The 18,066-nt window shown below is 46.5% G+C and overlaps 1 protein-coding gene across 1 annotated transcript; it reads right to left on the bottom strand.

The window, feature by feature from the left end:
- Positions 1-637: 637 nt before the first annotated feature.
- LOC122732653 (phospholipase A and acyltransferase 3-like) lies at positions 638-17,649 on the bottom strand. The gene is made up of 5 exons (XM_043972934.1): positions 17,291-17,649; positions 16,582-16,652; positions 7,358-7,460; positions 6,772-7,040; positions 638-2,377 (listed from the first exon to the last, which is right to left on the bottom strand). The coding sequence occupies exons 2-5, from the start codon at positions 16,585-16,587 to the stop codon at positions 2,279-2,281; spliced, it is 477 nt and encodes a 158-aa protein (XP_043828869.1). The 5' UTR covers positions 16,588-16,652; positions 17,291-17,649; the 3' UTR covers positions 638-2,278.
- Positions 17,650-18,066: the final 417 nt, after the last annotated feature.

Below are 18,066 nucleotides of genomic sequence, written 5' to 3'. Positions count from 1 at the left end.
TGTATATAAGGGGACTTGGTTCTCCCCAAGTTATTCTGACCCAAGTCCCTGATAGTTGAAGATTCTGGTGGCATTCTGAGGCTTCCTGCCCCAAAGCCATCACTTGTTTTGGCCCAGTCCATTCCATTTGTTCTCCCCACAATTTCCTTACGGGGAGGGGGAAGATGCTTGGAAAAGACACCGGAGCTTTTCATTCCTAAATGATAACACTGAAATATAACAAGGTTATCTCTAAAACCCTGGAAAGAAATCCTTGGACCCAGCCCGAATTCCTCACCCTTCCCTCTTACGCCTTCTCTTCCTTCCTTCTTTCTAGGCACAGTCCATAAGCCCTAATAATGCATAAATTGAACCACTTTCAACCTCTGAAACATCCCAATCTATCCACCGAATCACAGTCAGTAAGGCCGAAAAGTCTTGTCCCAAACTCACGCTTTTGCACAAACCACCTGAGATGAACCTCAAGGCCTGCATTCCTCCCCTCTTTCTGAAAGCCTTGGATACCTGACACTCAAGCCGATTGACTGCTCATTAGGACACGATAATAGTGACTGGGCAGGAAATACTTTTTTAAAAAATACACCCACAAATATCACCCCTCTGCTCCTGACCTAAATGACTTACACATTTTGAAAAAACAGGTAAAGTTTTATTAAGAAACATTAAAAATCCCTTATTCATATAATAATTTATACTTTTCAAGCATCTTCACACACACTATCATCTCATTTCAGCCTTAAGGCACAGCTGGGGAAGAAGTAGGGAAAGTGCTTTTGTTCTCAAATGAAAGAAAAGCAAACAGAGGCACAGAGGGCAAATGACTTGCCCAAGGTCACATAGTGGCAAAGCTGGTTCTTCCAACTCCTCATCTGGTTCCCACACTGGGTGCCACCATTGTCCATTTACCCCAAGGGCTGTAAAAAGGAGACCGCCCGAGTAGAGTGACTTCTCTCTCAAACCAAATGGATTCTCACTTTAAGTAGCATCAAAGAACTGCTCGGTCTCTCTCTTTCTCCCCCAGGCCCATTCTTCAGAATCTCTCCCAACTGCCCTCCATTCCACTCTAATCCAGGCCAGCTTTTCTCAGCAGCAACCCATGCTTCAGGCCTGTCTTCTTACCTGTCTCAAAAGCACCACCCAGACCTTCCTATACTCTACCCCCTTTCCTGAGATTGGCCAGACAGGATCTCAGATACGACTGGTAAGAGCTTAGGAAACAAATATTACCTGTAGCTTTGCAATTTGGTAAAGGGGGGAGATACAGGAGAATTCCGGCATTTGGGTCAATCTCTAATGGTGAATTTCAGCCAGATTCGTCCGTTGATATACTGGAGTCCTTCTCTGACGCCCCTCGAATCACATGGGGTGAAAAGAGTTCTTTTCCATCTTCACCCAGCTGTAAGACTGACTGAGCATGGCCCTACTAAAGTCACCGTGCACCTGAGCCTGAAGACCAAGGGAGAGTTGGAGGCTTCTGGTCTGGTGGAGAGAGAGACTGGCACGCCCAGTTCCCTTCTCAGTAGCTCGCCACAGGAAGTCTATGGGTAGCTGGACAGAGAGAAACCCTGCCACCTAGAAAGGTCTTGTCCCAAGATCCCATCTATGGACCCGAAAATAGAACACTTGACATTCTCTTCCCTCCCTTCCCCTACCCCATCACCGGAATTCTATAAATCCAGACATTTGGATAAAATGTGCTTCTTTGTAGGGGTTGGGTTGTTTTCGAAATCACTGTGGGAGGCAGGGAATTCTGGTCTTTGTGACAATAAAGGTAACAATGCCATCGGGTATACCAAGAGGCAGCTGGGCATTGTGAAGAAGGCACTGAATTTGCTACCAGAGGACCCCAAATCAAACCAGTTCTGAACCTGTCCTACTGTGTGACCTTAGGCAAATCACAACCTCTCTATCCCCTCCTCTCTCAAATGAGGGATTAGGACCAGAACATCAATCACTCAGGGCCCTTCCAGCTCCAAGTTCTGTGATTAAGGTGTATGAGATACAGTCTGGGGACCAGTTATTATTCTTTTCCTCCAAGGACACGAAGGAGAGACTGGGCTGGCATAGAATCAGGAAAGATTTGTGGAAGATAATTCAGTTTTCACTCTAAACCAGGAGGGAGAGCTTGGAGCCGACTCATCCCGGGCCATTCCCCAGTGCATCTTTTGTTTTTGGTAGTAAAACCATCTTACTTTATTAAAAGCAGTAAGGCACTGAAAGTCACATTGCACAATATAACCTGTGGCACAGCCAAGCTACCGTAACTTGAGTGGCTGTCTTATTGGGTTTGTCGTCTGTTTCTTGAAAACATCACACCAATGAGGCCAGCAACAGCCAAACCTCCAGCTATCCCAGCTCCCACGAGGACATCTCTGACCTGTGAACAGAGAGGAAGACTGTGGTCAAGAGGGAAGCCTGCTCTTCTGCATTCCAGCCAAATACTTTACTCTGGCAAAGTTAGATTTGGCTTTTGGCTCCCTTGGCAAAAGGAAAACAGTTCCCAGGGCATGTGTGAGGCAGAGACACCTGAGTCATACAGAGAGAAAGGAGTGGAATGGTCAGCGCAAGGGGGTAGAAACCATTGTCAGTTTAAACCTTTTGGCTACCTACCATAACACTGAAATCCACCCATTTTTGTCAACCTCCCTTCCACCTCCCAGACATCCCAACCAACTGTAATGGACCCATAAAAGCAATGGGTAGCTCTTCAGGGAAAAGAGGAAGGTGAGGAGGGGCTTCCTCAGAGAATCTAGAGAAGATGACTTGATAGCCAGAGGGCCTTCCATGGGGTCTGTAAAACTATTATTTTTGGTAATGTTTTTGAAATCTTTTATTATTCATTAGCACTCTTTTTTAAAAATTTGGAGTTTTAGGGCAGGTAGGTGGTGCAGTGGATAATGTGCCGGCCCTGGATTCAGGAAGATCTGAGTTCAAATCCAGCTTCAGACACTTGACCCTGGGCAAGTCACTTAACCCTCACTGCCCCACAAAAAAACAAATTTTAATTAAAAAAAACTTGGAGTTTTACATTCTCTCCCTCCCTTCAGCCTCTCCCCCACCAACCAAGAAGGCCAGCAATATGATATCAATTATACATGTGAAATAAGGGAAAACATTTTCATGTTAGCCATGCTGCCAAAAAAAATTAAAAAGCAAAATAAATAAATAAATAAATAAATATCCTACTTCAGTTTTGTGCAGCTATTTTTTTAAATGCCATGACAAACTGTATAGAGGGTCTGATGAAAATCAATGGCCCTTGCAGGTTCTCAAGAGCCCATAGGACACAGGGGGCCCACAAGGGAGCTCTCCCCCACCAGTAATATAATATTCAGGGTACCAGATCCAACAGATAACATTGGGGAGGGGTAAAGCCAGGGGCAGAGCCAAGATGGCGGAGGAAAGGCAGTGAGCTCCCAAACTCATGACACGATCACTCCAAAAAACATCCAAATAAGGCCATAGGAAAATGCCCAGAGCAGCAAAACTCCCAGAAGAATGTGCTGAAATCATCTAACCAAGAACGGCTTGGAAGGTCAGAAGGAGGGAGCTGCTGTGCTGATACAGGAGTCGGGCCCAACCCCACAGTCACCCTGACACAGATCCAGTCTCAGGAAGTCCTCACCAGAGAAGGAGACCCCCAGAGCCTCTGAATCAGCTGAAGCGCCAGTGTTGTCTGGAACTAAGCTCACAATCTGGTGAGGGGGCTGAGCCCTGGGCAGGGGGGAGACTACAGGGGTCTATGCTGGTGCCGAGGCAGAACTTGGATTTTACACCCCTGCTGAGAACCAGGAGGTAGGCTCAAGTAGCAGTGGCCCAGGATGGGGAGGGGCGCAGGCTCATTGGAGCTGACAACCACAGCACACAAAGCTGGTTGATTGGCAAGTTGGTCTGGGGTCACCTAGGACCAGGAAACAGGCCTGGTGAGTGAAGAACCTGATTCTCCTTAAATCATACCACCTGGGACTTCTTAAGCTTGGGATACCGCAGCCTGGAAACAGTGCCCCACTTTAAGGAGATAAAAGTCTAGTAAAAAGAAAGGCAAGATGAGCCAACAGAGAAAGGTGAGGACCATAGAAAGTTTCTTCAGTAACAAGAAAGACCAATGGGAACCCTCAGAGAAAGATGTCAACATCAGGGCCCCTATATCTAAAGCTTCCAAGAAAAATACGAATTGGTCTCAGGCCATAGAGGCGCTCAAAAAGGACTTTGAAGATAAAGTTAGAGAGGTAGAGGAAAAAATGGAAAGAGAAATGAGGGGGATGCAGGAAAGACATGAGAAAAAAGTCAACAGCTTGAAAAGTCAAATGGAAAGGGAGGTACAAAAGCTCTCTGATGAAAATAATTGCCTAAGAATAAGGATTGAACAAATGGGAGCCAGTGACTTTAGGAGAAACCAAGGCACAATAAAGCAAATCCAAACGAATAAAAAAATAGAGGGCAATGTGAAATATCTTCTGGGAAAAACTGCTCATCTGGAAAATAGGTCCAGGAGAGATAATTTGAAAATTATTGGTCTACCTGAAAACCATGATCAAGGAAAGAGCTTAGACACCATCTTCCAAGATATTCTCAGGGAAAATTGCCCTGAAATTCTAGAAGAAGAAGCTAAAATAGAAATTGAAAGAATCCACCAATCACCTCCAGAAAGAGATCCCCAAAAGGAAAACTCCCAGGAATATTATAGCCAAATTCCAGAGCTCTCAGGTCAAGGAAAAATATTGCAAGCTGCCAAAAAGAAAGAATTCAAGTACTGTGGAGCCCCAGTCAGGATAGCACACGGTCTAGCAGCTTCTACATTAAAGGACCAGAGGGCATGGAATATGATATTCCAAAGGGCAAAGGAAATGGGATTACAACCAAGAATCACCTACCCAGCAAAACTCAGCATTATCTTTCAGCAGAAAAAAATGGAACTTTAATGAAAAAGAAGACTTTCAGATATTTGTGATGAAAAGACCTGAACTGAATGGCAAATTTGACTTTCAAATACAAGACCCTAGAGAACCATAAAAAAAAATTGGAGCTAGGGGACATACCTGAGGTCATACAGTGGGCAACTGTCTTGTGTCTGAGGCCAGGTTTTGGCTGGGATGGTCCAGGGGTGAGGCTTTGTCCACTGTGTCACTTAGGTAGATGATAACATGTTTATGGTTAAATTGAGGGGTGAAGAGAATTCATTGGGGGAGGGGGAAGGGCAGAAGCAAAATCCTACATCAAAATAACATGAAAAGGCTTATGGAGTGGGGGAAGAGATGGGAGAGGAGCAGGGCAGTAAATGAATTTTACACTCATCAGAATTGGCTCAAAGACCTCAATCTCATCAGAATTGGCTCAAGGAGGGAATAATGTATGCACTCAATTGGGTGGAGTAATCTCTCTAACCCTGCAGGAAAATAGGAGGGGAAGGGGATAGAGAGGGGCAAAAGAAGGAAGGGCAGAGTGGGGGAGGGGACAGACAGAAGCAAATCCCTTTTGAAGAGGGATAGGGTGAAAGAAGATGGATAATAGAATAAATATCATGGGGAAGGGAATAGGATGGAAGGGAAAGAGTTAACCATAGCAATCATGAAAAAGAGAAAAGGGGGAAAAATTGTACAACAAATATTTATAGCAACTCTTGGTGGAGGCTAAGAATTGAGAATCAAGGGAATGTCCATCAATTGAGGAATGATGGAAAAAGCTGTGGTATGTGATTGTAGTGGAATGGTCTTGTGCTACAGGAAATGACAAACAGGATGATCCCCAAAAAACCTGGAAAGACTAATGAACATCGATATATAGTGAAGTGAGCAGAGCTGGGAGGACATTGTGCACAGTGACAGCAGGATTGTTCAATGAGCAATTGTGAATGACTTAACTACTCTCAGCAATGCAATGATCCAAGACAATCCCAAGGAACTAATGAGAAAGCTCACTATGCACCCCTATAGAAAGAACTGATAAAAAGAACACTTGTGGATTGTACATGTATAATCTGATTGTGATCTTGTGGAGGGGGGAGGAAAGGGAGGGAGAAAAATTTGGAACTCTAAATCTTATGAAAATAAATGTTGAAAACTACCCTTACATGTAAATGGAAAATAAAATAAATGTTTGTTGAGATAACATTGGGGAAATCATTAACTGCTACTCTTTGGCCATGATCCCCGTGTCAGTCCTGCTACGTTAAGAGTCATAGACTAGACGAAGCCTGGGCAGATGTCGGAAACACACCCTCAGAGAGACTGGAATCATGGATCCTAAAGAAACGGTGGGAGCTTGACCCTAGGGATTGCTGCAGTCCCCCCTTCTGCCAGAGTCCTGTCCCAGCCCCTGCCCCTCCAGCTGCTCTTCCCCACTCAGACATCTTCCCCACTCAGACTTCCGCCTGTCATCTACTGTGAATATCCAGACCTATTAATTTACATATTGTCTCCCCCTTAAAGTTTAAGCTTCTTGAGGCCAGGGACCCTCTGTTTTTGCCTTTCTTTTAACACATTGCCTGGCATGCAGCAAGTGCTTAATAAATGCTTGGTGACTGACTTCACTTGTTTCAGTCAAAGGAATCTCTAGCATTTTAAAGTCAGCTTTTCCATTACAAGGGAGCAGGGAGGGTATTCTCAGATAGGAAAACTGAGCTTGAAGAAAGAAGGCCCCTAACCCAGGAGGAGGCAGAAGATAAAAGCAAGCCTTCATCTCCTGGCCATGTGCTCCCAGTTGTAACCCCATGGAAAGGCCTCAGGTGGCCTGCCCCAAGCCCTACAGGGCCTGCAGGGGGGGTAGATGTACCTGGTCACTTCGAGGGATTCCATATCTCAGCTCATTCACAAAGTGCTCACAGTTCTCGCTGGTCAGTTTGTAGAGGACCTCCTTCCCTACCTCCTCCAAAGCCCGCTGGACAATCTTGTTGGGTGGCAGTGGCTGGTACCTGCTGTCGTGTTTGTTATTCACCTGGTACTTGTCTCTTCCAACCACCACGCAGAGCAATTCCTTCTTCACCATGGCTTTATCCGTCAGGGCTGACATGACGCTGGAAGCCCCAGCCCCAGCATATTCACCTTTTGGACAAAAAAAAAAGAAAGAAAGAGAGGCACCCCAAGGAAGGCCTTTTTTAAGCAATGCCACTCCAAGTTAGACCCAGTGGTCCCTCCAGTCCCATGGCTCTGACAGTATCACAAAGGGGTCAGTTGTGGGATGATCTAGCCATCCCCCCCCAAATCAAACTTGGGATCCACCCAAGTAGCTTCATCAACCGAGTATGAATCTGTCTTCTATAAACAGAGACTCTACTCAACAGTCATCTAACCAGCTAACCTTCCAGGGTCTGCCCCCTCCCCAGCATATACAACCTCACAAAAAAAGGGGTGCTTCTTACTTGGAGGTGCCAGGTGGACAACATAGCCATCACCCACATAAACAGCCCAATGACGGTAGCATGTTCGGAAAATTTCAATCAGGTCTCCAGGTTTGGGCTCTGGCTACAAAACCACAAACCAAGGGCAAGTTAGAAGCTGCATTTGGAAATGGAGAAAGATGAGAGGGCCTGTCCCATGGGGTCTGGGACAAGCTGTAAAAGGATTCAGTGAAGGAACTGGGGGTGGTGAACCTACAGAAGAGAAGGCTTAGAAGAGGGATGATCTATTAGGGGCCATGGTAGCAGAGTATAGGCCAGGATACAGCAGTCCTCCCCCAACATTCCCCTCCAAACAAGTTTACAAAACAGCACCATTTTTCCAGCCTAAGACAACTTGGGAGGTCTGCAGGGGACATCTTGACACTGAGGTGGGCAGGAACACCAGTAGTGGGCCTTGTGGATAACTGTGACAACAGCAGCAGTTTCAGAAGCTCTCAGCCCAGAGACAGTAAGGGGGAAGGAGGGAGGGTCAGACAACTCATCAGAAAGAGAATATAGGGGATCTTTTGCTGGCACTGATTGGCAACTCTGTTTCCCATAAGCCATTCTGCATCACAATTCCAAGGCAGAGAAGAGTGCTTGTGATGGATCACAGGGAGCAGAAGCCTGGTCATAGTTCCAAGGCTAAGAGGAGCAATGGTATGTATAGCTGCAAGGGAGCAAAGGTCCTTCCTGGATAAAAACCAGAGCAGACCAGGAAGGCAATGACTATACCTCTCTCAGGATCACAATGCCCTGGAAACACCCAAAACTTGCAGACCCCACTCTCATCCCCCAGAACTAGCAGCATGAAAAGTCAAAAGCTTGATGCAATGCCTCTTCACTCCCAGGTAAGCAGAACCCAACTCTAACATTGAGTTCAAAGTCAAAAAATAGAAAAAACAAGCAAACGACAAAAAAAAAAAGAACTTGACCATAAAAAGTTACTATACTGGCAGGGAAGACCAAGACACAAACTTAGAAGAAGACGACAATGTGAAAACAGTTACAAGCAAAGCCTCGAAGAAAAATGCTAATTGGACCGTGGTCAGCAAGAATTCCTGGAAGAGTTTTAAAAAGAGATGAGTCGGGGCAGCTAGGTAGGTGGCTCAGTGGATTAAGCGCCAGCCCTGGATTCAGGAGTACCTGAGTTCAAATCTGACCTCAGACACTTGACACTTACTAGCTGTGTGACCCTGAGCAAGTCACTTAACCCCCATTGCTCCGCAAAAAAAAAAAAAAAAAAAAAAAGGGATTCTGAATAAATCTCTTCTGTCAAATCTCCTTTAAAAAAAAAAAAAAAAGAGATGAGTCATAGAGGAAACATTGGGGGAAGGGGGATAAGAGAGATGCAAGAAAATTATGAAAAGAGAATTGGTAAAGTTTGGTTTAAAAGAAAGGCACAGGGGCAGCTAGATGGCGCAGTGGATAGAGCACTGGCCCTGGATTCAGGAGGACCTGAGTTCAAATCTGGCCTCAGACACTTGACACTTACTAGCTATGTGACCTTGGGCAAGTCACTTAACCCCCATTGCCTCACCAAAAAAAAAAAAAAAAGGCACAAAAAAATTGCTGAAGAAAAACAACTCTTTTTAAAAACTCCTTTAAAAAGTAGAATATGCCAAATAGAAAAGGAGGTACAGAAATTCACTGAAAAATTAGAATTGGGCACGTGGAAACTAATGATTCCATGAGACATCTAGAAATAATAAAGTCAAAAGAATGAAAAAAATATAAGAAAATATTAAATATCTCTTTGGAAAAACAATTGACCTGGAAAATCAATCAAGAAAAGAGAATTATAAAGGAAAATTGCCCTGATAGCTTAGATACAGAGGGTAAAATAGAAATTGAAAGAATTCACCAATCCCCTCCCTTAAAAAGATCCCAAAATGAAAACTCCCAGGAATATTATAGCCAAATTTCATAGCTCCCAAGTCAAGGAGAACAAAAATTACAAGCACCCAGAAAGAAACAATTCAGATATTGTGGAGTCACTATCAGGCTCACACAAGATTCAATGACTTCTACACTAAAGTAGTGGAGGGCTTGGAATATATGATATTCTAGAAGGTGAAGAACAACGAATATTAACCTACCCAGGAAAACTAAGTATAATTCTTGGGTGGGGGGGCACATTTAATGAAATAAAGGAATCCCAAGCATTCCTGATTAAAAGCTAGATGGCACAGTGGATAGAGCACCAGCCCTGGAGTCAGGAGGACCTGAGTTCGGATCTGGCCTCAGACACTTAACACTTACTAGCTGTGTGACCCTAAGCAAGTCACTTAACCCTAATTGCCTCACCAAAAAAAAAAAAAAAAAAAAGACATAGAAAGGCATAGAAAATCTGACATTCTAACAGAAGACTCAAGAGAAGCATAAAAAGGTAAACATTAAAGAGAAATTATAAGGGATTCAATAAAGTTAAGCTGTTTACATTCCTATATGGGAAGATGATATATGTAACTCCTAAGAACTTTATCATTATTAGTTCAGTTAGAAGGAGTCTGCATAGACAGAAGACATGGGTATGAGTTATGTTGTGATAATCTCCCCTAAAAAATGAAGCAGGGGAGAAAGAGGAATATACAGGGAAGAGAGGGAAGGAAGAGGTAGAGTGGGGGTAAATTATCTCACATAAAAGAGGAGTGCAAGGAAGAGCCTTTCTAGCGGAGGATAAAATGGTGGGGGGTGGCAGGCAATATTTGAACCTCACTCTCATCAGATTTGGTTGAAAGAGGGGAGAATGTATAAGTGTGTACTGAAGTAAAAAAAGGCAGGGGTAGTAATCATGATCTCAGACAAAGCAAAAGCAAAAGCAAAACCAGACCTAACTAAAGGAGATAATTAGGGAAACCACATTTTGATAAAAGGCACCATAGATAATGCGATCATATAAAAAAAATTTACAGCAAGTTTCTCTGATAAAAGCCTCATTTCTCAAATGTGTGGGGAACTGAGTCAAATTTATAAAAATGAGCCATTCCCCAATTGATAAATGATCAAAGGATATGAACTGGCAATTTTCAGAAGAAGAAATCAAAGCTATCTTTAGCCATATGAAAAATGCTCTAAATCAATTAGAGAAAGGCAAATTAAAAGAACTCTTGAGATACCACCTCACACTTATCAAAAATAACAAATGTTGGCGGGATCCAGGAAAAATAAATATGTAAATGAACTGTTGGTAGAGTAGTGAAATGGTCCAACCATTCTGGAGAACAATCTGTAACTATCTCCAAAGGGCTATAAAACTATGAATGCCCTTTTACCCAGCAATACTCACTAGTAGGTCTATACCCCAAAGAGGTCAAAGGATCTATATATACAAAAATATTTATAGCAGCTCTTTTTGTGGTGGCAAAAAAAAAAAAAAAGAGAGTGGAAAGTGGAGAAATCCCTAGACTTTGGAACCAGTAGATCTGAGATGACTCTGAACAAATCACCTCCTTGGGCCAGCTTCCTGATCTGTAAAATGAGGGGCTTTGGGCCTGTAAATGAATTATGTTATAAAAGAATCTACATCCTTTCATATTAAGGGGGAGTACGGGAAGGTTTACTAAAAGCAAAGACCGGGGCAGCTAGGTGGCGCAGTGGATAGAGCACCGGCCCTGGATTCAGGAGGACCTGAGTTCAAACCCGGCCTCAGACACTTAACACTTACTAGCTGTGTGACCTTGGGCAAGTCACTTAACCCCAACTGCCTCACCAAAAACCAAACAAAAAGCAAAGACCTTTGGGGACCCCAGCCCTGACAAGTGGCCCAACTTCTAATCCTGCCTCAGATACCTCCTAGCTGTGTGACCCTGGCAAAATGGAGGCTTAGTTATCTTGTCTGGAATGGGAAGGGACTGGACTAGCTTCAAGGTCCCTTCTGGCTCTTAATCTTCCTCTGTGTGGCAGCTGTTTAAAACACTTGAAAGCATCGGGATCCTGGCTCCCTCCCTAAGCATTATCTCCTGCCTAAACACCTTTTGTCCTCTCCCTATTCCAGGAGTCTATCGTTGTCCTTCTCAAGGTACAAAACTAAGCACAAGGAACACAACTTTGCAAACCACAAAACAGCATATAAATGTGAGTTATCCTTGTCATTATGAATCATCATAGCCTTCCTCTGCCCAGCCTTCACAGAAATGGGGCCTCTCTCCTCCAGCCTCTGCCAGGGCAAAGGCCCTGAGGCACCAAGATCACCAATCTGGAAGGAGTCTCAGAGGCCATGAAGTCCAACTCAACTTGCAGGTGAGGAAACAGGCTTAGACAAGTGATGTGACTTGGGCGGAATCTCAGAGACCCTATCCCAACCTGGTCCTGTCACTTTGCTTATCTCTAATAGGTTTCAACCGTTAGAGACAAAACCAAGAAAGCATTTCTGACTAATCCAGAAAATTGAATTAACCAGAACAATGCATTAATCAACTCCAATTTATCCTGTCTCTGTCTTGCTTGTACAAAGTTGTTGGCTTGTTTTCTCCCCCATTTGATTGTGAGCTCCTCGAGATCAGGGACCCTGGTTTTGATTTTCTTTGTTCTTTATCTTCTGCCTGTTGGCACAGTGCACATAGTGCTTAATAAATACTTGTTGCCTGCTTGATGATGCATTTCTTGAGCATTTTAGTGAAGGCGAATTAAAGTGGAATGTTGCTGCTCGGGGCTTCCAGAAAATCAGTCTCGTAGACTGTGGAATATAAACTAGACAACTCCTTGTTCTCACTTCTCTTTGCTTACCACTTCCAGCTTTCTGAGAAACTGTCTTTGATCATTCCAGAGGGGGGAGGACAGTCAAAGAAGTCATAGGGTTGGGGAGGGGGTTTTCCCTTTAGAGAAGCTGGAGTTTAAATCAACCCATTTGGGGAGAGTAAAGCTGATACACTGGAGCTCATGTATATGCCAGGCCTTTCCAGTGATGTGCAGCTGTCATCTGTCACCTCCCATTCTTCTATCGGGGCATATGCCCAAACTCAGCACTGTGGGTAATACTAAAGCAGGCAAACAGAGGCAATAGCTAGCCTTGTTACCCAGAATACGTCTCACTTTGTGCCGTCCTCTCCCTCCCCTGCCGGCTTGTCTCTGATCCAGAAAGGACCCAGGGTATCACCCTTCCCCTACTGCCTTGGTAGTACAGGCACAGGCCTGGTAGGCCCTCAGTGGTCACCATGGGGAAAGAAACGAAAGGTTAAACCCAGTCAGTCTTAAGCAAAACTAGGAAGGAGGCAGGATTTGTCTTTGACCTTACACTCTCTTTTGGGACATGAGACAATTCCGGACAATTCCAAAAGCAGAAAATGACCCATGCCCTCAACTGGCATCTTTTTCTATTTCCCTCAATCAAAAAACATGTTCTCTACTATCCATAACTCACACAGGGTATAAGCTAATCCACAAAAGGAAGACAAACTAATTCAATTAATTCTTAGTAAGGTATCACAGCTAATAGTGGCTTAAATTCTCATTCCTTTCCCAGGAATTTCCTTATCAGGGGCACACTGTCTTAAGTCAAAGGAATTAATATCTAATAGTGAAATTCCTCAGGATGGTACTCCCATGAAAAAGACATGTTTGGTTGGGGAACCCTCCTGGTTCCCTCAAACTCCCCCATGTGGGCCAAGTCCACTCCACTTTTCTGGAAACACCCTCTGGAGCAACCCAGCCCACCTCCCACCAGCTCTGGCTGCTGCCCTGTCTACATTTGAGCCTCTGGTAGAACCCTCCCAGCACTAAAGTCATCAAGGTCCTCCGACACATGTTCCACTTTGTCTCCAGTGGTAGTAATCAGTTTGCAACTTGTCTTCTTAATCAGAGAGTGAGCTCTTGGTCTGCCATGCTCCGAGGGCCCTACAGGACCTCACCCTCACAAATCAGGAGAATGGGAAAAAGAGACCCTCTCCCTCCCTTCTTTATATAACAGCAGAGGTCTATGGGGATGGAGCCAGACTCAGGTTAGTCCTGTAGGACAGTTTTTGGTTTGTTGTTCTTGGTGACAAGGGATGGCTTGTTGGGTGGTGGGAAGGGATATATTGAAAATTAAGGGGGCAGCTAGGTGGCACAGTGGATAAAGCACCAGCTCTGGATTCAGGAGGACCTGAGTTCAAATCTGGCCTCAGACACTTGACACTTACACTAGCTGTGTGACCCTGGGCAAGTCACTTGACCCCAGTTGCCTCACCAAAAAAAAAAAAAAAGAAAAGAAATGATGCAGGAGCCCCAGTCGGGATAGCACAAGATCTAGCAGCTTCTATATTAAAGGACCAGAGGGCATGGAATATGATATTCCAAAGGGCAAAGGAAATGGGATTACAACCAAGAATCACCTGCCCAGCAAAACTCAGCATTATCTTTCAGCAGAAAAAATGGGATTTTAATGAAAAGGAAGATTTTCAGATATTTGTGATGAAAAGACCTGAACTGAATGGCAAATTTGACTTTCAAATACAAGACCCTAGAGAACCATAAAAAATTGGAGCTGGGGGACATACCTGGGGTCATACAGTGGGCAACTGTCTTGTGTCTGAGGCCAGGTTTTGGCTGGGAACCCCCTGGGTCCAGGGGTGAGGCTTTGTCCACTGTGTCACTTAGGTAGATGATGACATGTTTAGGGTTAAATTGAGGGGTGAAGAGAATTCATTGGGGGAGGGGGAAGGGCAGAAGCAAAATCCTACATCAAAATAACATGAAAAGGCTTGGGAAAAGCTGTGTTATATGGTTGTAGTGGAATGGTCTTGTGCTACAGGAAATGACAAACAGGATGATCCCCGAAAAACCTGGCAAGACTAATGAACATCGATGTATAGTGAAGTGAGCAGAGCTGGGAGGACATTGTGCATAGAGACAGCAGTATTGTTCAATGAGCAATTGTGAATGACTTAGCTACTCTCAGCAGTGCAATGATCCAAGACAATCCCAAGGAACTAATGAGGAAGCTCACTATGCACCCCTATAGAAAGAACTGATAAAAAGAACACTTGTGGATTGTACATGTATAACCTGTTTGCAATCTTGTGGAGGGGGAAGGAAAGGGAGGGCGGGAGGGAGAAAAATTTAGAACTCTAAATCTTGTGAAAATGAATGTTGAAAACTACCCTTGGGGAGCAGCTAGGTGGCGCAGTGGATAAAGCACCGGCACTGGAGTCAGGAGTACCTGAGCTAGCTGTGTGACCCTGGGCAAGTCACTTAACCCTCATTGCCCCCGCAAAAAAAAAAAGAAAGAAAGAAAGAAAGAAAGAAAGAAAGAAAGAAAGAAAGAAAGAAAGAAAGAAAGAAAGAAAGAAAGAAAGAAAGAAAGAAAGAAAGAAAACTACCCTTACATGTAACTGGAAAATAAAATAAATGTTTGTTGCTGAATAAAAAGAAAAGAAATGATATGGATGAAAACCACCACACTCATGTTTATCGAATCCGTCAGGGATACAAATCTGGAGGCTGACAGAGTCAGAATCCAGAGACCTCTCTGAGCTTAGGTCCAGACTAGGGAGATGAGATTTAATAAAGATGTCAAGTCCTCTACTTCCCCTTCACAAGCACCAGCTGGGGCATGGATGGCTTGTCGCAGTTTGTCTGAACAGGCTCTGGGGACTTCAGCACATTGCCAGCTTCTTGTGAGTCTGGCATCAGGGAAAGCTCAGGTGCCCCTGGACCCCATGTACGAAGGTATCAGACCCATTGTGGAACACTGTGCTCGTGCCAGGGCACCACGTTATACAGGATGGTGGGCAGCTGGTGAGAATGGGCATTCGAGGGGCACCTAGGGCACTGGGGAGGCTTGGGCCAGGAACCCCAGCCACGGTTCAGCCTTTTGCAAATAGCCTCCCATCTGCTACTCACGACAGCCAGGGAAGGGGGTGCTATCAGCCCCATTTTCAGATGAGGACATTGAGCCCAAGAGAGGGTAAGACCTGATTTCCCGGGGTCAGCCAGCTTGGCAGGGCCTTTCAAGGGCTGCCCTGTGGAAAGGGAATGGGTCCTGTCTGCTCGAGCCCAGAGGAGAGTGGTAGAGGCAGGTGGAAGGAAAACACTTCTGACAACTGGAGCTCTCTGAACTGGGAGGTCTTGTGAGGTAGCGAGCTCCCCACTTCCCCCCCTTCTCCCTCCCCTCACTCATGACCAATGACTCCTTGTTAGGGGTGCTCTAGAGGACAATTCCTATTCAGATGTGGGCATGAGATGGATTAGTTCGATTTCAAATGCCCTTCCATCTGTGATGGACATTCTAACATCCTGTGCTCCAAAACCCCCACCTTGACATCTTGTGCTCTAAGACCACCCCCCCCCAACTTTGACATCCTGTGTTCTAATACCCTCCCACCTCTGACATTCTGTGATCCAAGACCCCCACCTCTGACATCCTGTGCTCCAACCCCCCCACCTGATATCCTGTGATCCAAGATCCCCCCACTTCTGACATCATATGTTCTAAGACCCCCCCCACCCTGCCATCCTGTGCTTCAAACCCCCCAACTTCTGACATCATATGTTCTAAGACCCCCCACCCTGCCATCCTGTGCTTCAAACCCCCCAACTTCTGACATCATATGTTCTAAGACCCCCCACCCTGCCATCCTGTGCTTCAAACCCCCCACCTCTGACAATCTGTGTTCTAAGACCCCCTCACCTCTGACATCCTATGCTCTAAGAACACCCTTGCTCTAACATCCTCTTCGAAGGTTCGTCGTCCCCCCCCCCCGCCCCCAGGTCTCATATCCTGTGTTATATTCATGTATCTTCCCCCCCACCCCCCAAGCTTAAATTACAAACCCTCTTAGTCCTCGCAGGAAGCAAAAGTGAAACGTGCAAGGTTCTGGTTGCGGAGCGAGGGAGCAGCTAATGGGGGCAGACCGGAGCACGTTTGCTCCGAGGCTTGGCCGTCCGTCTGCCTAACCAGTCCTCCCTCTAAGTGCCCCAGTCGCGGCCCCTGTTCTGGCTGCTAAACACCCATTCTGCCTTCTTCCTAAAGGAAAGTTGTGTTTCCCCGCTAGCGTTGTCTTTTCTTTATCCAGCGTCTTTCTATACCCCCATTGTCCTCCAAAGCATCCCACAAGCGAATTCCCGAGACTTCCTCTGAATAATAGGCAGATTGTGCATCTCGCTGCGAAGCGCCCGCCTGGTAAACAAAACGAAAGACTAGCCTCCCTCTCGGCATAGGACCAGCGGGACCCACCCAAAAAGGCATCTCCCCTGGGCCGACTTACAAATACCGGCTAAGTACCTACCTGCATCTCTGTTCTCTCCAGGTCAGAATCTTCAGGGTGCGGATGTCACTTCCTTGGCACTTGGGGGATTCCTAAGACACAAACGGCAAGAAATCTCCAGTGTTAGTAACAGAAAGTAAGAATAGGAGGCACTGGTGGAAAAAGGTCAGCGTGCGGTCACGGGGGTGGGGGGGGCGGACCTTGTTGCTCTCTGCTGGGGGAGGCTCAAGGCTGGCCAGGGAATCCTATTTAGTGCCAGCTGTTCTCCATCCCTCCCCCTCCTAGTCCCATTTGGCAGTAAGCAGAGAGATCCTTAATGCTTGATTGGACCTGGACGGACTACTGAGAAGAAAGGAGTTTGGGTACCTGCCGGGCGGAGGGCTGAGGCTCCCGCCAGCCACAACTCGGGGCTCACCGCTGGCAGCTGCCCATGCCAACGGAAACCTGCTGACCTTGACACATTCCGCCAGAAAGCGCTCCCTGGACCCCGAGGGCGGGGGGGGGGGTGGGCTGGGCGCCGCTTTCTTGTTTGAGGCTGGCCACCATCGGGCGGTGGGGATGGTACCCCAGGTGACCTCTCCCGCCCCTCTCCCCGACCTGTTCCAATTCAAAGCTCAATCATCCAAAGGCATCTCCCGGAGTACTCAGGGACCACACACACACACACACACACACACACACACACACACACACACAGAGCGCACGGCGCGTCCCATCTTGGCCATCGCACCTGGGCTTCCTGGGCCCCGACCGAAGATCCCGGAGCAGCACGAATATTCCCGGAGGCAGGAAGTCAGCGGGAAGCCGGTGGAGGCCGAGCAGGGGGAGGCCCGGCGCCCAGCTGTGGGTGAGGTCGGTCTGACTCCGCCCCGTCCAATGGGCGCAGCTTCGTCAGCTAAATCGAAACTCGGCTCAGTGGGAGCGCGGAGCCCGGGCAGCTCAGGAGCAAACCCCGAGCCCGCAGGCTCTGGGGCCCCTGGAGGGGGAGAAGGGAGTGCTGGGGGCCCAGGAAAGGGCTCTCCGGCTGGGGAACTGAGCTAGTCTGGAAATCTCCCACTCGGCCACAGGGCTGTGGCTCGGAGCCTCTGGAGCCCGGCCATGGGCGGAGTTGGCTCTGGGCTCGTGCAGCCCACATGATGCCGGGTGTCACGGCCCGTCAAGTGGTCATCTGGCCTTGGCTGGACCCCCTCTGGGGATGGGGAGCTCACTACCTATTGGGGCAGCCCTTTCTACTCCTTGGGCAGCTCCAAGTGAGTGGCACTCTTTTTCCTCTCACATCGCCCAAGCAAGTCCGAGGCTCCCCACCCCCCAAACAGCCCTTTCGATCCTTGAAAGGGTTATCAATCCCCCCAAGTTTTCTCTTTTCCAAATTAGCTGTTCCCAGGTCCTGCAAGTGAAAGTAAGGGTGCTCATGGAATCACAGGCCTGGAACTAGGGCTTTTCCATCGTCCACATTTTTCAGATGGGGAAATCAAGGCCCAGGGAGGGGATTAAAGGGCCCTGCTA

This window comes from Dromiciops gliroides, chromosome 6 (genome assembly GCF_019393635.1).
Source record: "Dromiciops gliroides isolate mDroGli1 chromosome 6, mDroGli1.pri, whole genome shotgun sequence".
NCBI lineage: Eukaryota > Metazoa > Chordata > Mammalia > Microbiotheria > Microbiotheriidae > Dromiciops > Dromiciops gliroides.
This window is presented reverse-complemented; position numbering and strand designations above follow the sequence as displayed.